Source organism: Sarcophilus harrisii, chromosome 1 (assembly GCF_902635505.1).
Source record: "Sarcophilus harrisii chromosome 1, mSarHar1.11, whole genome shotgun sequence".
NCBI classification, from domain to species: Eukaryota; Metazoa; Chordata; class Mammalia; order Dasyuromorphia; family Dasyuridae; genus Sarcophilus; species Sarcophilus harrisii.
Genome location: NC_045426.1, coordinates 250820560 through 250844623, shown reverse-complemented (window position 1 = coordinate 250844623; position 24064 = coordinate 250820560). Strand labels below are relative to the sequence as shown.

Below are 24064 nucleotides of genomic sequence, written 5' to 3'. Positions count from 1 at the left end.
GACTTTAGTGAACTTAGTGGATCCACTAAGTGGATGGACCTTGAAATTAGGAATAGCTGCAATTAAGGTACAACTCTGACACATAGTGGTTGTGTGACCCAGGCAAGTCCCAAATTTCTCAGCACCCAGACTCTCCAAGACTATTAGGTAAGAATCTGTGTGAGTACAATGAATTTCCTAATCAGGAGTTTCCTGTACCAGGTTCAGATCCATGCTGTTATTAATTACGACAAGGTATAAACCATCAAAGTGATAAGATGAGATGGAACATGCAAAGTCTAACAACTGTGTTAGTGTTAAGATCTAGATGCAAATCTCTAACCAAACCTAAAATGAACTGCTTATTTTCATATGAAGGAGAGCAACAATATTAGGAATGATTAAGAGGCTATGTGGTACAAAACAAAAGATCCCTCACTAGCTCAGGTTTGAATCTTGAATGAAGTTTTACAAGATATAATATGTTCTTAAGTATAGAAAAATTTTAGGTTACTGGGAGTTTCCAATGGGGAAAGCACAAATCCCATATTTAAAGTAGCATTCGGTGTTTCAAAAATGGATATTTATTCATTATATAGGGAAGGAAAGAATGAGAGAGAGAGAGGAAAGGAAGGAAGGAGAAAGGGAGGGAGGGAAGAAGAGAAGAAAGGAAGGAAGGCAAAGAAGGAAGGAAGGAAGGACAGAAAGAAGGAAGAAGAGAGGGAGAGAGGGAAAAAGGAAGGAAAGAAGAGGGAAGGGAGGGAGGAAGGAAGAAAAGAAGGAGGGAAGGAAGAAGGGAAGAATGAAGGAAGCAAAGAGGAAGGGAGGGAGGGAGGAAGGAAGTGAGGAAGGGAAGAAGGGAGGGAGGAAGGAAGGAAGGAAGGAAGGAAAAAAGGAAAGAAGGAAGGAAGGGAAGGAGAGAGGGAGGGAGGAAGGAAGCTCAATCTTACTAGTGCTAAACAAACAACAACAACAAAAAAATGAACTGAATATTCAAGGGCTAAAGTTTCACGTGAATATTTATATCCAGGAAAGTTAAGAGATCAGGAGATGAAGGCCACAGAGAGATGTCTTCTCAAATTAGAGTAATATTGATATTTTCATTTGTGTGATGTATTCTCACCTCTGACACTTAAAATCAGCTGTGTGATTATGAGCAAATCAATTAACCTCTCTGAGTCTCAGTTTCCTCATTTACAAAAATGGGAAATTAGATTATATAGCTTCTAAGATCCCTTCCAACTTTAAATCTGAATCTGTAAGCCTTCATATTCCCAAGAAATTTGAAAAAACCTGTGGGTTAAAAAAGCTTAAGGAAGTCCATGAGCTGTCTATTGGACTTTTGTTCTATATTGAGTAGCAAGAAGGGAAGCACTTAGTTTAGGTTAATTCTGTGGGCAGAATACAGTAAAGTCCTGAGATTCGGGCAGCTGCCAAGAAGACAGAGTTGACCTGGTGCTGAGGGTCCTGGGGAAAAAAAAAATGTTTATTTTTAAGAACCTTAAAAAGTTTTGTAATTAAGATTCAAAAATTAAAAGGGGAAGTTTATAAATTTGCAGTGGAACAATTTCTTAAAATAAAAAAAATGCCTCAAAGTTGTTATAAAAAAATAAAGATTTAAAGTTTAAACTGAAGGACTTCCAGAAGGAAGGGCCTGGTTATTTGGGAAAAAATAAGGTAAATTTATTGAAATTTTCCAAGTTGCCTTATTTTTGTTTTTTTTTTAAAATTAATAAATAAAATTTAAATTTGGAATTCTAAAAATTTTTTTTAAATTAAAACCACTAAGGTGTTTTTTTTTTTTTTTTTTTTTTTTTTTTTTTTTTTATTAAACTCCCCATAAGGCAACTGAGGAATACTGAGTTGTCCAGGATCCTGTAATTAAAGTAAAAGAGCTAAGAACTAAACATATTTCCTGATTCCAAGTCCTATCTTTTCCACAAAGGCAATATCTCTGCCTATCCATCTTTTTCTATATGCCTAAGAGGAAACATAAAATAGCAAATAGTCAGCTTCAAGCATAATCAACCTTAATGAGACCTCAGTTCAGCTTCCACCTGTAATACATACTGACAGAATAATCCTAGGCCCAGTCACTTAATCTCTTAATACCACAAGAAACTCTCTAAGATTATAGATCGGTGCCATGAATTCATAGAGGGTATTTCTTTACTAAAATCTGCCTATACTAATAAAATCAATAATGGTCCAGAATAGATTTCTATTTCTCTCTATACATATCTCTACATATCTATATCATCTATATCTTTATCTATTTCTATAATGATATTCTATGAGATTCTAAAATTAGCAAAATTTTTAAAGTTTCAGAGAATATGTATGTATAATATGCTGAATATCCTAACCAAAATCTTCCTTTTCTATATGCTATCTGAGAGATCTTCTGAAGGTCAGGCAATGTCTCAGTTGCTGAGGGTTTTTCAATGCAGCATATGGTGAAAAAAAATCATAAATAAAAAGCATTCAACATTTCCCAGGCAGGTATTTATTTATTATGTACATATGTAGAAGAAAGAAGGATAGGAATGAAGGAAGGAAGAGGAGTGAGACAGGAAGGAAGGAAGGGAAGGAGAGAGGGAGGAAAGGAGAGGCAAAAAGAGAAGGAAGGAAGGAAGGAAAAAGAAAACAAGGAAGGAAAGAAGGGAGGAAGAAAGGAAAGAAGAAAAGAAAAGGAAGGAAGGAAGGAAGGAAAAAAGGAAGAAAAGAAGGGAGGGAGGGAGGGAGGGAGGAAGGAGGAAAAGAACCCTTTTGTGATAACCAAGGTATTTTATATACTGGGTGAACTGGTAACTGTTTAACTACTAGCTCTCCATTGGGGTCAAATGTTTATGATGTACTTTTAAATTTAATCCGCATTATTATTTTTTATAGGATAAACTGGATAAAAGTTTAATAGTTACGCTCATGTGCTTCCTTACCTTTTGTCAACAAATAGTTTAATATCTTTTATTTTTTTAAAGCTTTTTATTTTTAAAATATATGCATAAATAATTTTCAACATTCACCCTTGCAAAACCTTGTTTCATTTTTTTCTCCTTCCCTTCTCCCCACCCCGCCCTCAGATAGCAAGAATTACAATATATATTAAATATGTGCAATTCTTCTATACATATTTCCACAATTATCTTGCTGCATGAGAAAAATCAAATCAAAAAAGAAAAAATGAGAAAGAAAACAAAATGCAAGCAAATAACCAAAAAAAGTGAAAACACTATATTGTGATCCACACTCAGTTCCCACAGTTCTCTCTCTGAGAACAGATGATGAGAGATGCAGAAGGAGAGAGTCCTCTCTCCATCACAAGTCCATTGGAAGTTATCTGAATCACCATATTGTTAAAAAGAGGCACATTCATCAGAATTCGTCATCGTTACATGTAACAATTTAGTTACATATTACATGTAATACAGTTATACAGTTAATTACATATTATAATACAACAGTTGCAGTCTGCATTGGTAGAAGGAGTTTTCTCTTACAGATTAAATGTTAGTTTAGAAATAAAGACATATATACTGTGTGTGCACATATATATATGTGTTCATATATATATACATACAAATATAACATATATACATATAAATATATATGCACCCATATAGGGAGAGATGACAACTGCATTTGTCCCCATTTAAATTTGTAGCTCATCATTTGGAGATGTAAAATCACTGCTTGGGGAAACAAAACTCCCAGATAGTTGAGTTTCTTTTAGGAAATCCTGTTGCACTGTCCTTATTTTTTAAAACTTCAATGCAAATGTAAGTGTATATATGTATATCCCTTCCTCATTTCAGTTTTCCCCTTCACAGTTTTGCTATATTATGGGTTGACACAAAAAATTAAATAGAAATTTTTTTCAGAGTTTTGCAGAAGCTGCAAAAAGAGAAAGACAGAAAGTTCTTTTTCATACAGTATTATGTATGAACTTAATATTGGCCTATAACCAAATACTTAACTCAAATTTTACAATAAGGTACTATAAACACTCCATAAATCAAAAAGAAAAAATTCAGATTTCTCTAGTATGAAAGGAGGACCAAATTTTTTTAAAGTGGATTTTTTTCCAGATCACAGAGGTACTATACCTCTAACCTTTGCAATGTGGAAGGGATAACTATTATTGGAGGAGGGGAGTATTTGTATCCCCAAGTGTCTAATACAAAGTAATGCTTATTAAATGGATTTTAATTCTCGGTAAACTATCTTCTAAAATATATGTAATATATTATTATCCTTTTATTCTGGAATGAAAATCATATTTCTAACATGATCTCTGAGTCACCAAACTTTAGATCATGGATTTACAGATTTAGAGCTGGAAAGAACTTTATAGACCTATTCCAAGGCCAATTTTACAGCGTTGGACTAGCTGGAAACTAAGGCTCAATGCATGTAAAGTCATATTCTGAGAGGTGGGAGGGCTAGTACTGTATTTATTCTAATTTAAATTGGTTACTTATCATTTTGCGAAGCAAAACCACAGCTCCTGGCAGCTATGCTCCCAGACGATTGAGTTAGGAAATTCTTGTTTCCCTGCCATATATTTTTTTTAATTTTAATATAGCATCATCAAATGGGAGCATAGGTAAATCAGAGAGAACAACTTCTAGCCTAGGGCATCACCTAAGGCTTTCTTTTCTTCCTTCATCTTATTCCACCTTCTATAGGAGTTTACAAAAATCAAATTAGACAGTTTCAGTTGCTGAACCAAGGTTTCTCTCATGATAATTAGTCTTCCATTTTCTTTCACCTGACCCAGATTGATATACTAAATCTATTCTCCTACCTAGTTTGAATTTGGAGAACTGGTAACTTGAGGCTCACATGTAATGCAAAGTTATACAGGCCGGCAGGGGACACCTATCTAGAAAATATGGCCAAATCATTCAACTGAAAAAGCCTCCTATTACCAATAAGAGGAGACCTTTTTCAATTCATAGGGTGTGATGTTGCTTGACCATTCTTGAATATTCCAGGTGCCATTTCTGAAAAGTTTGTGTTTAGCTGATTTTAGAAAAGGCTGGAAAGACCTACATGAACTGCTGCTGAGTGAAGTGAACAGAACCAGGAGAACATTGTACATGGTACCAACAACACTGAAATGATCAACTATGACAGGCTTAACTCTTCTTAGACATATAGTAATCCAAGACAATTCCAATAGACTTGGGATGGAAAATACTAGCCACATCCAGAGAGAGAATATGCAGACTTAATGGGTATCAAAACATACTATTTTCACTTTTTTTTAAATTTTTTGTCTCATTCTTTTCCCCTTTTGTTCTGATTTTTCTTTCACAACATGGCTAATATGGAAGTCTGTTTAATATGATTGTACATGTGTGATCTATATCAGATTGTCTGATGTCTGATGTCTGTCTTGGGGAAGGAGGAGAGAAGAGAGGGTGAAAAAAAAAAAACTTGGAACTCCCAAAGGGGAATATTGAAAAATATCTTTACAAGTGATTGAAAAAAAATACTATTAAGTAAAAAAGAAAAAAAATATTTAGGCTCATAGAGTTAGACTTGGAAGGAATTTGAGTGGTCACCTATTTCAGATCCTTCATTTCATAGAAGAGGTATCTGAAGCTCTGTGAAGTTAAATAACTAGCCCAAGGCAAGGAACTAGAAATTGAGTGGATGCCCATCTGTTGGAGGATGGCTGAATAAGTTATGGCATATGAATGTACTAGAATATTATTTTTCTATAAGAAATGATGATCAGACTGACTTCAGAAAAGCCTAGAAGGACTTACCATGAACTGATGCTGAGTGGAATGAGTAGAACCAAGAGAACATTGAACAGAAGCATCCAGAGAGAGAACTAGGAAGACTGAAAGTGAATCAAAGCATAGTATTTTAATCCTTTGTTATTGTTATTGTTGCTTGCTTGTCTTTTTTCTTTCTCATGTTTTTCCCCCTTTGATCTGATTTTTTGCTGCATGATGAATATGGAAATATGTTTAGAAGAACTGCATATTTTAAACCTATATTTGGATTGCTTGCTATCTAGGGAAAGAGAAAAAAAACTGTTTTTGCAAATTGACTGTTGAAAACTACCCTTGCATGTGTTTAGAAAAATAAAGTGCTTTATTTAAAAAAAAAAAAAAAAGATAACCAGTCCAAAATCACACACAGGTATTCTGAATGAGAATCTAATGTTCTTTCTACTGTAACACATAGCATCTCCAAAAATGAACTTAACTTTTAATCAGTATAGAGTCTTCAAACATTAATCTGTATTACAAAGGCAGTCACTGATGTGTCATACTTTCTCTATTTTCATAAGTAACTCTATTGGATGTACCATGAGCTTTCTGAAAATGAATGAGATACCAAGGATTTTTATTGTAAGTCGGTGAGCTGACTAAACTGAGCTGAATCCTCAAGTGGAATATGTGTCATCTATGATCTGACATTTTCCATTAATATTGATTGTCTCTTTTAAAGTACCTATTCTTTCTATTTCTTATATAGACTTATATTTAGACTTTTCCCTGGGGAAGTTTTTTCTCAAATTTAGAAATGGAAAAAAAATCTACATACTATCAAGTCCAATCTCATCATTCACATAGGAGGAAAATGGGTCCAAGTAGCTTAAGTGGCTATTTGCCCAGGGTCACAAGTAAGTATCAAACAAAGGTGGGGGTTAAAATCCAGGGGCTTTTGACCTAAAATCAAGAGTTCTTTCTACCATATTACCCCTACCAATTGCCTGAAAATTCTCTAGGGACCTGAGAAGAAATACTTATTATTCAGTGATAACAGCCATGAAGAACTGGTGGATACTGTCATTCTGAATTCTGATTTTCACCTTAGGAATGTTCCTATTCTTTAAGCTTACCTGGGGTGATCTATGAAAGAGTTCCAAGGTCTAATGTCACAAGTGATAGAGTCAACCCACTTTCCAAGAAAGCCTGGACTTTAGAATCTACTCATTAATGTAACAACTGATGTATTGATCTTTATGAGATATGATGTTAGGTAACATACATTATTTCTATTTAACTAAGAGAAACTATGATTAAAATTGTCATCATGCCTTAAACAAACAAGGATATGGGATGAAACATGCTGATTTTTTTTACAATCTTAGACTGTATTCTGTCTTACTGAATGTTAGTATAATGCATTTACAAAGCAATTTTCACTCAAATGTCGATATCTGGGAGAAAGGAGGCAGGGCAATACTTAAAAAATATGCCACTACTTCTGTGAGGCAGGTCAGCTGAAGGAATATTTAAGACAGGGAAACTGAAGTTCAGAGAGGTCAAGAAGCATTGGTAGAGAGAGAACAGAAACAAGGTTACTCATTTCTTCGTCTATTAGCTGTTCTGTCCAGTAGTTTTCAGTCTTTTATATAGACTAGAAGCAAAAACAATAAGGCCATTAGGCAGCTGATAGTACAATGAATAGAGTGCTGGACCCAGAGTTAGGAATGCCCCAGTTAACATTAGACTTCAGGCATTTATTAATTGTGTGAGCCTGACTTGCCCAGTTCTGTTTGCCTCAGTTTCCTCAACTGCAAAAAAAGGACAATAGCATTTATGTGAGGATTAAATAATACTTGTAAAAAAAAAATCTTGACACGTGTTATGTAAATGTTCATTCCTTTCCTTTCCTTTCCTTATAAACCCCACAACAAAATGAGTAATAGATTTTTGTCTTAAATAAAGGTGGCATTAAGTGGAATAAAACGGAAAGGGAATCCTTTTATTACTCAAATAGTCACATGTTTCACTGACTAATAAGAACTAATCAAGTAAGATGATCCACAGCCCTTGTCCAAAAATGTGATGAGCCTTTGCTGGGAGCTACCTTGTAATTATTTCTAAGTGAACTGAAGTTTGGCTTTTCTTAGCCCAGTACCAGAAATTGAGAAAAGGATTCCCATATAGTACAATTACTCGTCTAAACCCAACTTAGAAGATGCCTGCGGTGAATACGCTACGGGTTTCTAAACTTAATTGTTGTGGATATTTTCCTATAACTCCCCAGGTCCTGGGATTATTGTTCCTCTCTGCATTGTACTCAGACTAATTCAACAATGGTCAATTTTATTCTTGTTCAGAAACTTTGTTCCAGAAAGCAAGGCTCAGGCATGGGGGAAAAAAGATGGAAAGAGTCAGCATATTTTCACAGCTGTAAAAGCTTCTCATCATAGGAAAAGGGTGGTGGTGGTGGTGGAACCTATCAGTTCTTAAGCACTTATTACCCATGTACATGTGGTATAAGTAACACTTTGGTCATACCGGAAAAATATCAGTCCAAAGATTAGGTTGTTTTTTTCTTTAAATAAATCCTCAACAGCTTCAGTCTTGGCATGAAAACCAAAGTGTATTTGCCCAAGACAGAATCAGCTTCTGAGATTTCACACAAAGTTGATTGAATACAAAATATAAAAATATTATAGGTCATTCTTTGCCTCTTTGATGCTAATATCAAATCAGCATAAATATTGATATTAATGTGACTAAGAAAGTGATTCTTGATAAATAAATATATACTTAATATATACTAAGAATGAATAGAACCAAGAAGACCTACCTCTCACACATAACAGCTATGAAAACTATCATCTAACCTCACAATGTTCTAAACAATTGTCTGAGAGTCCCAATCTACACTAGTAGAGAGATTTTTCTCACTCAGGAATTCCCTGTACCAATGAAATCACAAGTCTATGTTCCATGTTCCAATGTTCTTAAATCACATATATATGCATGTATATGTATATCTTATATTATAAATATATATGTATATACACACACACATGTATAAACATCATGATGTAGTAGAAGTGACTGGCTTTAAAGTCATGATAGCTTCTTACTTCCAACATATTCTAATTGTTTGACCCTTTTCAAGTTAAATTCTCACTTCTCTACACAAGCCTCTGAAATTATAAATTGCAGAAAAGATGGTACATTGGTAGAAGTTGCCTCACTCAAAAGCTGCAGTCTGTATCTCTATAAATTTAGCCTAATCCATTTATTTGCTCAACCTAACACCTGAGCCCTAGAGAAGATTGGGTGATTTGCTTGAAGTCACACGGGCAGCAAGTGGCATAACCTGGATTTAATCCCATATTCTATGACTCCAAAGCTAATACTTTTTCCTCTTGTTAAATAGGCATGAAAAAAAATAGGTATACACACGCCACTTCAAGACATTTGTAGACTCCCCATCTTTCCACTTCTCTCTGGATCTTACTTCCTTTCTGATTTGCCAAATCCATCTACTTTCTATATGACCTTTCTTCTCCCCTTATACCTAAAGTCTTTGTGGATAAAAACTTTCCCATTACTTATACTTTTATCTCTAGTATCTAGCACAGTATTTGGCATATAGGAAATTTTTAATAAGTATTCTATGTATTTGACTATCATCTCCTATACATATATATATATATATATATAGATATATATATTTTTTTAAGTATGTATTTACTATAGCTAGGTCTTAATTAGTACAAAGAATGAATCTCCCTAAAGTGATCCATGCATTATTCATATTCACACTACATATTCAACATATTCTCTCTACATATTTCCAATGGGTTGGAACCAATACATACTTTATGTAATTATAACTTTGAAAAGTGAGAATTTGAATACATGGAACCACTTCAGGATGATTCATTTTCCAAACTAATGAGGATCTAGCTCTGCTTGTGGCAATAGTATTCTAGGATACAGAGAGAAATGTGGAACATATGGCAACAATGGAAGAAAAAATTAAATTGGCGGCAAATACAAAATATTACAGAACACAATCATTTAAAAACTATATTATGCTATAACTTTCAAGTATGTGCAAGGATTTCCTCTAAGTTCTGGGTGCTTTTCCTTCTTCAATTCTGAGCCAAAAATTCACCGGAAGGCATACTTGTAGAGTTGAAGAAGAAACTACTAGTAAGGCTATCATTACCTTAAAATAAAGCAGCAAATATGGTGTTAATAATTGGGAAAGTATGTGCAAGACCACTGTGGTGTAGTGGATTAAAGGCAGACCCAGGAGTTGGGAAGACCTGGATTCAAAGTTTTCCTCTCTGACACTTTCTGGACTTTTATTCCTTCTTCTTTTCTGTCACATTTCTCTGTTGGAGAAATCTCTTCCTTGAAGCCCTCATCTCCTCACTGAGAACTCTTTTCCCCCAAACTACCATATTACGAAGGCCCCCAGCCATGTCTTTACTCACTCTGACTCATTCCTCAGACCTTACCTAGTATTAATCAGTGCCCTGGAATTCCCTGGAGGAGTACCATACTCCACCATTTCCATCTTACCTATTTCATTGCAGCTTCCCTGAACTTGTTTTGAAATTTGCCTATATTTGTACCTCCAATCCTTAGCACAATACCATGCATATAGCATGTAGTATTAAGCAAAATACCATAATATAATAAGCACTTTAATAAATCTTATCCTCTATCTATCTAAATATCTACCTATCGTACTTGTGAAAAAAATCACCAAAATTCTTGGTGATCCAGGAAATTCTCTTAGTCTACAAATTAGTCTAGTTGAGGATATACATCAGTGGAGGAAGTTTTTCCACCAGGAGTTCCTCACAGATTTAAAAGTGAAGAAGAAAAGAGGAAGAAGAGAAAAAAGAAGGAGCAGGAGGATAAAGAGGAGGAAGACAAGGAGGAGAAAGAGGAGAAGGAGAAAAAAGAGAAGGAAAGGGAAGAGGAGGAGGAGGAGACAGAAGCAAGATAGAAATATTAGTATTTAGATTAGAAATACTAGACATTTAGATTTATTCTTTTGAAAGTCATTCAATAAGTTGATTAGTTCTGCAACCTTTTCCTTTTCTCTTGATTGTTCTTTGCTAGATGGGATTATTTTCTGGAAAGGAGGGATATTTTAAAAAGGAAAAAATAAATTATTTGAGTCTCATTTCGAGTCAGTAACTATGAACTCACTGATTACTGGGGAACACTGGTTTTAGCCATTTATCAATTTATACACTCTCCACATTCTCTTGTACTCTATTAAAAACTAGGTTCAGTATTTCTGGATCAACAAGAGGATAATGTTTTCTGATCTTAACTAAGCCAAAAATACCTCACAATTAATTTGAATAAACTGTATCTAAACATTTCACAGATAAATTGAATGAACTCTAAGTTAATGGCATTTTATTAAACTGGTATCTCCAAAAGAAATGAATGATAATTCATTAAACTAGTAGTAATTTACAGACAAATAATCAGACTGATCAAGAATTTTTTTTTCAAAGCAGGCATTAGAATCAGCCTAGATGGTACAGGAGAGAAATAGCACTAAACTTGGAATCAAAAAGACCCGAGTTCAAATTCAGATCCAGACACTAACTATGTCACCCGGAAAAATTGTTCAACTACTTTCTGCCTCAATTTCCTTATCTGCAAAATGAGCAGTAATAACACCTATCTACCCTTTAAAGTATGCTCTGTAAACCTTAAAACATTATATAAAGCTAGTTCTGATAATTATTTTCATTTTTGTTGTTATTCAGTCATTTTTCAGTTGTGTCTGACTCTTCATGATTCCATTTGGCATTTTCTTAGCAAAGATTTGCCATTCCTTCTTTCACTCATTTTACAGATAAGGAAAATGAAGCAAAGAGGTTATAAGTGACTTGTCTAAGGTCACACAGCTAGTAAGTGCCTGAGGCTAGATCTGAATTCAAGAAGATGAGTCTTTTTGTCTTCTTGATTCCAAGCCTACTGTACCACCTAATTGCTTTATAATTATTATTATTGTTATTGTTGTTGTTGTTATTGTTACTTCCAAGCAAAATTATAATCAGTATTACAGTGATGATCATGAAGTAATGATCACATAGAAGACAAGGACTTCAAATACCAGATGATTCAAACCTACTAGTTTAGTAGATTTTAAACTAGTTCTGTAGTTCATTTGACTGTGCTTTAATCCTTTGAAAATCTATATTTATGTACTATACTTAAATGATTACTCACATATATGTATTTTTATATGTGAACAATAATTTCAAATATTAAAGTATAAATTTATTATTAAACTAAAAACTAGTTCAAAATCTGGTTCTCCCTTAACACACACATATTAATTCATATTCTATATTATATATTGTTCTTATTTTCTTTTTATCTCTTTAGTTACAAATAGACAGTAATCAGAAAATCTTCCAGTGGGGAAACAGCCCCAAGGAACTTTTCCTGACACAGCTCCCTTTTCTCCATGGTTGTAGATAAAAGTGTGAGTAAGCAAATTATACTCCCCACCCACTCTTCACTCTATTTTCTGTCCCCTCTCCCCACCCACATGCCCGGACTAATGAACATCAGAGTTTGGAGGAATCAAAATTAGCTCATTAGGAAAAGACTGGGGGTCCCTGTTTTTCTGGGTAATTCTAAATACCATAATTATTATTATTATTATTATTATTTACTAAATACTCTCTTTTTGAGGAAACCAGCCAATACAAACAAAGCAATTATTAATTAAATGTACTAGTGATAACCAGAACTAAAACTGTGCTGGACCCTGAACTGTAGTAAATTATTTCCAGTATTAGGAAATGAATGTAATTATCAATCAGCCAATCAGTTGTAAGCATTTGCTAAGCATTGAGATATCAAATATTGTGCCAAGTATAGAAGATATAAAGATAAAAAAAAATTCTGCCTTGAAAAAGGATGTATTCCAATGCAGAATGCAACATGTATATATGTACACATTAATGTATAAACAAGATACCACAAAGATTATGCAAATTACCCTTAGAGGAAAGGCTGACTGGGGGAAAGCAAAAGTAGCACTTGAGCTGAGTGTTGAAGGACACAAGGGATTTCAAGAAGTAGAAGTGGGGTGAGAATGCATTCCAGGAATGAAGGTACAGTTGGTCCAAAAGTGGAGAGAGAGGAGTTGGAGTTTCATGTGTGAAGAATGGCAAGTAGGGCAGTATGGTAGAAATGGAGCTAAATGAAGTGTAAGAAGACTAGAATGGAAAAAAGGCCCAAGTTGTAAAGAATTTTCAGTGTCAAACAAAGGAATTTATGCTTATTTGACTTTTGGAATAATAGAGAGCCATTCAAGTTTTTTGAGTAGATGGCTCATATGATTGGGCATGCAATTTAGATAAATCATTCTGATAGATATATAGATGATTAGGGTGGGGAGACATTAGAGGCAATGAAAATAATCATCTGATGAAACTTTTGAAGTTTTTCTTTTTCTATCAATGAAAAATAACTTCATATTAATGTTAGTTAACTTTTCATATTAGCCATTTGTTAATTCAACAAATATTTACTGAACATAAAGCCAATTATTCTCATGAAGTTTACACCTAGTAGGAGAAATGAGACAGGCCATTATTAATCAGAGAAATGCAAATTAAGACAACTCTAAGATACCACTACACACCTGTCAGATTGGCTAAGAAGACAGGAAAAAATAATGATGATTGTTGGAGGGGATGCGGGAAAACTGGGACATTGATTCACAACTGGGAGTTGTGAAGAATCCAACCATTCTGGAGAGTAGTTTGGAACTATGCTCAAAAAGTTATCAAACTGTGCATACCCTTTGATCCAGCAGTGTTACTACTTGGCTTATATCCCAAAAAGATCATAAAGAAGGGAAAGGGACCTGTATGTGCATGAATGTTTGTGGCAGCACTCTTTGTAGAGGCTAGAAACTGGAAACTGAGTGGATGCCTATCAGTTGGAGAATGGCTGAATAAATTGTGTTATATGAATATTATGGAATATTATTGTTCTGTAAGAAATGACCAACAGGATGATTTCAGAAAGGCCTGGAGAGATTTACACGAACTGATGCTGAGTGAAATGAGCAGGACCAGGAGATCATTATATACTTCAACAACAATACTATATGATGACCAGGTCTGATGGACCTGGCCATCCTCAGCAATGAGATCAACTAAATCATTTCCCATGGAGCAGTAATGAACTGAACCAGCTACGCCCAGAGAAAGAACTCTGGGAGATGACTAAAAACCATTACATTGAATTCCCAATCCCTATATTTATGCCCACCTGCATTTTTTATTTCCTTCACAAGCTAATTGTACAATATTTCAGAGTCTGATTCTTTTTGTACAGCAAAATAACAGTTTGGTCATGTATACTTATTGTGTATCTAATTCATATTTTAATATATTTAACATCTACTGGTCATCCTGCTGTCTGAGGGAGGGGGTGGGGGGTAAGAGGTGAAAAATTGGAACAAGAGGTTTGGCAATTGTTAATGCTGTAAAGTTACCTATACATATAACTTGTAAATAAAAGGCTATTAAATAAAGAGAGAGAGAGAGAGAGAGAGAGAGAGAGAGAGAGAGAGAGAGAGAGAGAGAGAGAGAGAAATGAGACAGGCACACTAATACTCATAGAATAAAGCAGAATAAATGTCTCCCAGAAGATGATTTGGCCTCAAAATTAGGGGGAAAAAGTTATAAATCTATCATCGGTAGATTATCTAGTATAAATAACTTTTATTATTCATGCAATTAGATTTGTATTAACTCAACCAATCTTTTCCATTTTATATTTCTTTGTGGCACAGCTACTGATGAGGAATGATTGGTTATAGTTACTATATAGTCCAAATTTATGGATAGTTTCTCTTTTACAGAATTTTTTTTTTTAAATAGAGAAAGAAGAAGGAAGAAAACAGAACTTTTATTTGAATGGCTTATAATCAAACATCCACCTTCTCATCATTAATTCTCTTAGTGTTTCCCAATATTTTCCAATAATTAATACCCATAAATATGCTAAGGATAGTAAATTAGTTTCTCACTCTATCTCAAGTTATTCATTAATTTAGTAACAGTATTTTCCACCTGTAACCATATACACATTATATGAGCATGAACTATCCATTTTGTCTTTCAATTTTAACTCAGGGAAATAATATCTTGACTGTACTCCAATATTAAAAAAAAAAAATACTATCAGTAGAGAATAAGGAGATCCTGTATCTTCATATAGCAAAGATTTCATACCAACATGTTTTATCTGCTATACTCTGTTTAAGATCTCTTTTAAATTTAACTTACGGACTGACCAAATAGCTATAATTAAAATGTTACCTCAAAGATATTCAGTATGAAATTCAAATACCCATCTAAAATTCAAAGTTCATTATGATTCCTCCCACCCACCCATGGGAAAATAATATAATCACTACTGATGTAAGTTGATTTATCAGGGAAAGAAAACTCTACTTTAACATATGGTTTTCTCCTTTCTAGTTCTAGCAAAGTCATAGTCACCTTTGTAGGATTCAGATCAACAACTTTAGTATCACCCTTAATATTTTTATTTCCTTTACACACATTCCATATTTAATCAACTGCCAAATATTGTGTATTCTCCCTTCATAATATGTCTCACATTTGTCTTCTTCCCTTTAATAGCATGGCCACAAAATCTAGCTCAGGACCCTTATCATCTTTTCCCTGAACTATTATATTAAATTTTGAGTTGATCTCCCTGGCTTAATCTTTCCCCCTCTCTAGTCAATCCTAAACATAGCTGTCAAAGTGATACAACAGAAACAAAAGTAGGACTAAGTTATGTCTCTCCTCAAGAAGCTCCAATGGCTCCCTACTGCCTTTTGGATCAAATACAAATTCCTCTGTTTTCCATTTAAAGAACTCACAATCTGGCTTCAATTTTCCTAAATTAACCTCACATTATTTCCCTTACCATACTCTACATTCCAGGAAATCTATTCTCTTTTCCTTAAATAAACAATTTCATTTTCTATCTCTGGGCTTTTGTATGTACCATACCCAGACTTCCTCCTCATCTTTACCTCTTAGAATCCTTAGTTTCTGTCAAGGTTTTCTTCAAGCACCTCTGGACTGGTGTTCTTGATCCTCCAAGTTATTAGTGGTCATATACATGGTTTAAAATGACTACTTACTTTATATTGACTCCAATGTTTGCATTGGTTCCTCTCAATAAAATGTAACATTCTTAAGGAGATTGTTTCAATTCCTGCTTTGTATCCTTAGTGAATGCCTAGTTCAGTTATTTTAGTCATGTCTGAGTCTTCATGACTCCATGTGGGTTTTACTTAGCAAAGATACTGGAGTGATTTGCCATTTTCTTCTCCAGCTTATTTTACAGATGAGGAAACTGAGGTAAACAGGTTTACATGACTTGCCCAGGGTCATACAGTTAGTGTGGCCAGATGTGAGCTTGACTTCAGGCCTGGTACTCTATCTACTAGTAGACAAAAGGTACTTAATGAATGCTTTTGAAAAAATAAATGGATGAATTATTTGCGTTAATAGGTTATACTAAGTACCAACCAAGTATCTATGAGGGTGTAATGTTAAATAACTTTGAAAATAATATTAAATACTTGGAAAGAATGATAATTTTATCCTTGTGGCTACTATTTCCGGCAATGCAGAATGAAGTTCTTCTCTGTTTTCTGAATTTGCATCATATAACAGATGAGAAGTTCATTTGTAGGTCCAATGGTAGAACCTCTCTATTTTTTTTTTCCTAAGGCAATTGGGATTAAATGACTTGTTCAGGATTGCACAGCTAGGAAGTATGAAGTGTTAAGTGTCTGAGGTCAGATTTGAACTCAGATCCTCCTGACATCAGGGCTGGTGCTCTATCCACTGTACCACTTACCTGCCCTGAAACCTTTCTATTTTGATAGGACTTGTGCTCTGTTGAAATAGCTTTGGAGAACCAAGAAATACATCCATGTGATGATAAGGCATCATATTAAGCTTTTGGTGGAGGATCACCATAGACTGAACATTTGTTCCTTTTAAAGGTTCTGGCTAAAATGGCATGTTAATTCTCCTCCCTAGGCAACATTTGACATTGCGTTTCCCCTATACCTTGGTAAGATTTCAAGTTCTGTTTTCCTCTCTATTTCTTCCTTTTAGCTTGGCATCCTTTCTCTCCTTTCTCTATATCAAAGCAATGCTTAATTCCACTCAACTCCAGCTTTTCTACACCTTCCGGAGACTCTGCTTAGTCCTGTTCTCCCTCAGAAGCCTTTTAGTCCAACCCCTTGATTTTACAGATAAGAAAACTGAGGTAAAAGAATGTTAAATTACTTGCACAAGATCACACTAGTAGTAACTAATTAGAGACAGGATCTGAAACTTTCATTTTTGCCTTCAGTGTCAGTGCTTGATCTTCTGCCTAAATGAGTGATAAGTTTTTTTTTTTTCTTTTGTCTACTGTTAATTCAGATTTGGAATCAAGAATTATTAACTGATGAAGGAAAATAAGTCTATTTCTCATCATCAGGAATCTGTCCATAATAAAGATCCTCAATGTTTATGTACAGTTTGTAACAGGTTCAGTCTAAACAAAGATTCCTGATTCCTCTTCAGAGGCAAAATATACAAATTAGGCTTTCCACCCTGCCCCCAGCTCTTTCATTCTCCTGGCCTGTAACTGGTTAGCTCAGTCTGTTGGAGTACTCGGCTAATGAGGTCAAAGTCCCTGGAGTTCTTTAGTCTTGGCAGCCTAGTGAATGCCTGCACAGGTCACAGAGATCCTCCAGGAGTGAGCTGTCCTTTTTCCTGAAGGACAATAAATTCTATAAATGAAATTGACTACTCAGGGGATATAGAAAAGTGTGGTCATGAACAAGCAAGTCAGTTCAGATCCCCCAGACCTCAGTTTCCTCATCTGTAAAAGAGGTCTTTTAGATCATCTTTGAGGTCTCTTCCAGCTTGAGATCTGTGATCTAGTGGTCATATGATCCTATGAAGTAATGGGAAGTATCAGTCAATAACCAAGTTGATCCTTCTAGTCCATTTTTTAGAGTTCAAAGGAACAAAGGCCTTCAAATGGAAATATTCTGACAAAAAATACAAATTGTAATTTTATCCTCATAACGAGAAGAAAGCGTAGATCCTCTTCCCCTTTTCTTTTGAGAATATTAAGCCCTTTATATCATCTCTGATTTTTATCTTGATTTGCATAGCCTACCTTTTTTCATAGTTCTTAGTGAACATCCCTAACCTAAGACTGAATGACTCTTCTGTTACATAGAGCTTTCCAAAGTGAAAAACAAACCCGATATATATGCCTCTAAATAAGCCAAATATATAGTCTAGCAGCTAGGACTTACCTCCTACAACACAGATACTTTGGAAAAGGCCTCCAATGCTATGACTTTCCCTTGGTTATGCTGGATAAACCCACACATTTAGGATTTCATTGGACCACAAAGTCTCTTCCAAAGCGTTCTAGTAATTTAGCTTTAGAAATAGCAATAAGCCATATTCCACCCTGAGTTCTACAAGGCAGGGCCATGATTCTAGTTGTTTCACAATGGTAAGAAGGACTTAAAGTACATAAAGTATTAAAGGTAAAGAGAAAGACAAGTCAGAGTAATAACCAAGAGCAAATGAATTATAAGTATGTCATTTTTTTCCTCTTGGGTTCACATGCTTTAAAAAAGATAATGATAGCAGCTCATATTTATAATAAGCACTTTAAGGTTTGCAAAGTGCTTTACATATATTATAAATGAAAGCAATTTTCTTTTTGCTAAGGTTATTTTAAGTCTGCAACTTAATGACTTGGCTTTACACGGAACCATACACAGCTTGATTGAGATAAATAAGCAAAAAACAAACCAAAAAAACAATGAGTAAGTTCAATATCTCAACTAAATGAAAACAAATGAAGAATGACTAAAAAATATATTTGGCCCTGCTGAGGCAATGACACTGCATGTGTGAACTGATTTTACTACCCCAGTGACTACTAAGATAGTGTTACAATCCTTTGATCTGTTGAGGAAATGATTTACACTGTAAGTACAGCTGAATTTTTTCCAATTCTTATTTCATCAGTTCCAGGGGGGTTCTATCTCTAACCTCAAAGGCTCTGAACTTTGTAATTAGCACCGTCAAAGCTACTGGAAATGATGTTTTGGAGAAAATGGGCATGGTGTTAGTTGCCTTCTACTCAGCATTTCTTTGTTTTTAAGAGAAGCATTTGAAAAATTATTACCATAGCATGGATCTTCATTTTAAAGCTCTTCATAAAAGCCAGGAAAGTTAGCATGAAATAGCAATGTACATATATTTGAGAAAGTGGGATTTGGTGACGACTTCTTCCACTTGCTGTGCCAGGGAGCAGTAGAACTCCAATCCTGTCTAAGTAACTGTCTGTGACTGGATCCAGCAGGCCCCAGGTGTTTCCTCAACTTGCTATTCTTGAAACTGCTTAGATCCAAGTATTTTCTCACTCCCTTTGGATTTAGAAAGGATCCAGGTGCTTTTGAACTAAACATCTGTAGAATTAGGGCAAACCAGGTGTTTCCTTACAGGTTGAGCAAAGATGGAGCAATGTGTGCCCAAGATGAATCAGGATTCAGAGAAACCCAATATATCCCTCCTTCCACTTAACTGATGGATGAATTGATTAACAGAAAGATGTGCTTTTAGGAATTTAAATCTATATTGGGCAATGAAACAGCTAAATTCATTATTAATCTTCATAGATGTAGTCACTTATTTGGCTTTAGCAGTCCTGTGAGTGAATCTCAAGACACTAAAAGAGTGAATTACAGAAGAGGAGAGGAGTAAGACCCCGGAGTCCCAAGCAAGCTGTCTAAACGAACAACTCTTAAATCAGATTAGAAACACTTCCTTGGTCTTCCTTCTCCTTCCTTCCTTCCCTTCTTTTTTCGTTCCTTCCTTCTTTCGTTCCTTCCTTCTTTCCTTCCTTCCTTCCATCTTCCCCCCTCCCCTCTGCACATTCCTTCCCCAATTCTCTACTTCCTCTGTTCTTCCAAAGGACCTGCTCCACTGGGGGATTTTTCAGGCATCCAGCTGGGCTACTGTTGTGGCCTCTGTCTCTGCCTCTGCTGCAGTCTGCTCAGAGTAAGTAGGACAGTGCCGTGCATAGGCGAGCTGGGGCACAAAGAGCGTGACCTCTCTGCGCCGCCGCCTCCTCTAGCCTCGGTTAAAGATGCGAGCCAAACTAGCGGGATAGAAACTCCCTCCCCCTTCCTTCCCTTCTTCCCCGCCACCCTGGCAGGCTGCTGCGGCGGCGGCAGCGTAGCTCACAGCAGCAGCCTCAGCCGGCTAGCCAACCAGTCAGCCAATCAACCCCAAATCTCACGTTTTTGTTGTAGTTGTTTTTCGGTGGTTTTTTTGTTTGTTTTTGTTTTTGTTTTTGTCCAGTGCCAAGCGAAATCAACCTCCTCCAATCTCGTTGTTCACAAGTGGCTTTGTGAGATAACAGCCCTAGGTTCCTATTCCCTGGAAATAGCCTAAACGGCTTACGGATGTGCAACCCGGAGACTTTCTAAGAAACCCAGTGGATCTCTTTATCTAGGCAGCAGCAGCAGCCCCTCAGATCTGGCTCCCCACACCTCCCATATCCCCAGAGGCCAAGCCACAAGATCACGCTGGCTGTACAGCCGGGCCGGGGGGAGGGGACTCCTAAAGAGAAAGGCCCCCGGGGGAGGGGGCCTCCTATTCCACTTGAAATTTTCTCCCACCTCCACCCCCCTTCCCTTCCAGGAGAACGCGTACGTGTCTGGGAGACGTGTTTCATTGCTGGGACTAGTTTCCCCCAGCTCCTCCCAAATCATTCGGTTACTTGTTTTGTTTGTGTTGGTTTGGTTTGGTTTGAGAGTTGGGATGAAGGGGTGAGGAACCGAAGGGGAAAGCTAAGGAGAAGAAAGGAGATCAATTATCCCTGAGTTACCTGGGGAGGGGTTGGGGAATGGGAAAGGGGGCACATGTAAATTTCACGTAATGCATGACTTTACCTAAGCTTTCTTGTTCTGCTTTCAATCACCCATCCTCACAAAATCACCTCATTTTATTTATATTTTTAAATGACAGGACAGTTTTCGGGAGTGGGGAAGAGAGGAGGTGAAGGGGGCGTAATCTGTGCCTGTAAATGGTATAACTATCATATAATGAAAGAAAATAAACATCCAACGAATATGACTAACATTGAGTAATATCTTTTACCTGCTGCACTCTGAACTCAGTGCACCCTGTCTACCCTGCACCGGTTTCTTAATCTTAGGTTCTAGCCCTGACACGATACACAGAGAAAAACCCGCTGGCAGATCTTAAGGGAGAAGTTTTCAGCCTCCACCTCCCATTACCACCCCCTTCATCTAAACTCTCTGGTTCACTTCCACCCCTCCAGAGGAAGAAAGGGAGAAGGAGCTCTCTTCCCAAATATGCAACAGGGCTTCGAGCAAGGGAAAGCCGTCTTTTAGCAAACACCCCTCTCGTCCCCTTCTCCTCTTCCATTCTCCACTCCAACCGCCCTTCTCTTCTGCGCTCCAGTGCTGACTCTAGACTCGGAAACTTCTTTCTCGTCTCAAATAGGTTCTTTTCATTTTACCCTCTGCTCAGTCTGACCTCTTCGATCCGCCAACAAATGACTTATTTTTAGACAGTCCACCCTCCAATAATTCACACACACACACACACACACACACACGCACTCACGAGGAGGAATGTACTGAGGACCAGAGTTGAAGGAAAGGACCATCCCTTCCCTCCCTGCCCCAAACCACTTGCAAACAACCTCGAGAATTTAGTGTAATGTGTGGCATGCGTATGGGTTGTGTGCGTGTCCCAGTATCGCACGAGGGGGTGGGGAAGGGGGACGACCAGAGAAGGCAAGCAGCAGCACATCTGGAGACAGGGGAAGTGGAAGGCTAGGGGGCGGGGAAGTGAGCCGCTAGCTCAGCTTCGTTCTCCGGGGTCCGCTGCCAGAGTTATCTCCGCCGCCCGCTGCCAGAGTTATCTCCGCCGCTGAGGTTCCAGCGGGAGGCGGGATGAGAAAGTTTCAAAGAGTCCGGGGTGGAGAAGGGGAAAAAGAGGGAGATAACAAAAGAGACGGGGAAGATGTAGCCAGTTACCTGTCCAATATTGATGAATCCGTATTTGTTAGCTATCCTGTTGGCCTCCTGGAATCCGCCGGCGATCTTTACAGCCCAATGGTTGGTGTACACGCGAGTCCTACACACCGGCAGCAGGCAGCCCAAAAGGAGAGTCAGCACACAGAGCAGGTCCAGTCGCCCCAGGCAGCACCGACTCCTCCAGCCCATCGTCTTTTCTCTACTTCAAGAAACCACCCCAATCAACACAACTTCTTCCCTTTCAAAGCTTCCTTTCCCCTGGACTCCAGCGACTGCTTAGCGTTCACCACTTCCAGTCAGACAATCTCCAGCCGCGGCGAAAAACCCTTCCAAATTTAGGTGGAAGAAACTAGAAATAGCTTGGAATATTGCATTGGACCTTGCGCTTGCTTTTAGACCATTTCTGATTGTTAAGGTGAACTACCTTATCCTCTCCCCTTCAGGAGATGAAATGAGTGGATAAGGGCTGCACTTCCAGTTTTGAAGCTTTTAGGTTTGTTTAGTTTTCTCTTTACAGATGGGTGTTTTGAGTTTGTCTTTCTTCTTCACCGCAGTTCTTTACCTTCTCCTCACTCCACTTTTTCCCCTCACTTGATTATCTTGTGTTCTCTTTTCTCTTCTTTCCCCAAGGCCCAGAGAGCAGCAGCGGCAGCAAGCAGCAGCAAGCAGCAGCAACAGCAGCAGCAGCAACAGCAGCAGCAGCAGCAGCAGCAGGCAGTGTGAGTGTTGGCAGCTGAGCGCCTCTTCGGTTCCGTCAGACTCAGAAACCTCACTCCCTCCCTTCTCTCTCTCTCTCTCTCTCTCTCTCTCTCTCTCTCTCTCTCTCTCCCCTCGATTAGTGAGTGTGGAGTGAGTTGAAATGGCAGCAGCGCCTTCTCTGCATAAATGACTCTCTTCCCCCCCCCCCACACACCCCTACACAACCCTTCTTTCCCACCTCCCCCTCACCCCCTCCCTCCTCCTCCCGTCCGAAAGCGGTACAGATTCAGGCTGTAACTAGGTCCTAGCGCCGACTTTTTAAACTATAACCTCCGAGATCCCGAGCTAGAAGAAAGCGCACTATGTTATCTACGTAGAGACCTGGTGGGTTCTGGGGATTGAGTTTAGCCCTCCCCATCTGGGTGCTCCTTGTTATTTTGCTGCTACCTCCTGAACGACTGGAAAAACATACAGTTGAGTGACCTGGAGATTCATTCATCCTTGGTCTGAATGTCCTTTAACAGCTAGCATTTAAGAAGGTCAATTTCATGTCAATTGCCTGAGGAATAATCTGAGATTTTCACTTCGTAAATACTTCATGCTTTTCACCAACTGTTTATTTCACACATTCTATTCCAAAGAAGGAGCATCAATTCATTATAATATCCCCATAGCCAGGGAAAAATAATGCCTTTGCTAACATCAAAAATCAGTGCACTCCATACTAACAATTCCTGTGAGAATAAATTTTCTCAATTTTCTCCCATGGACATTCCGTATGAAACAAGATAGAAGTTGTTCAGGCCAAGGGAATGAGTGTCTGCTCCTTGCATTGTCTAACTTTTTTTTTTTTTAAACTAGGACAAAAGTTGTCCAACTTTTCAAGTACCCTATGTACTAGAAAAAGCAAATGACTTCAATAAAAGGACACAAAATGGAAGGTTCTGAATAAATATACCTCTTCTGCCAACTCTAATTCTTTATATGCAATAGTACTTGTAAAAAGGAAAAGAAAGAAAAAAGAAAAGCACAGAAATAGTTTGACAAATGCTCCACTTCAGTTTTGCCCCTCCCCCATCTAGCCAAGTGATTTCTTAGCAAAAGAGCAAAGTTGTCTCTTCTGAATTTTATTTATAGGTTTTCAGATACTGGCTATCTTCCAAACCAGGACAAATATCTCCTCTTTCTTCTCAGTTCTATATTATCATTAATATATTGTAGCAAATTAATTTATCTCAATACACAGCTTTTCATAATACTTTGCATTTACCTTTTTTCTCAAGGGATTTGCCAATAATGAACTAGCACCCCTATGAAATTATCATAGTGCATACATATTTCTTAAAATCTATAAGTTGAAAAATATAAAGCTGGAGATTAAGCATTAGACCATCCTATTTAAATATTGAAATTTTAATACATCCCCTCCCCCCTACCATTGCAGTAATTTTCTACTTGCAACAAAGACTAA

At 37.1% G+C, this 24064-nt stretch overlaps 1 protein-coding gene across 2 annotated transcripts in view; it reads right to left on the bottom strand.

The window, feature by feature from the left end:
- PCSK5 (proprotein convertase subtilisin/kexin type 5) overlaps positions 1-22515 on the bottom strand; it is a 611928-nt gene extending 589413 nt beyond the window's left edge. For both annotated transcript variants that reach the window (XM_031939641.1, XM_031939639.1), the window contains exon 1: positions 21895-22515. In XM_031939641.1, coding sequence (XP_031795501.1) covers positions 21895-22083 — 189 coding nt within the window. In that variant the 5' untranslated portion in view covers positions 22084-22515. The remainder of the gene's footprint in view (positions 1-21894) is intronic.
- Between the last annotated feature and the right edge of the window lie 1549 nt (positions 22516-24064).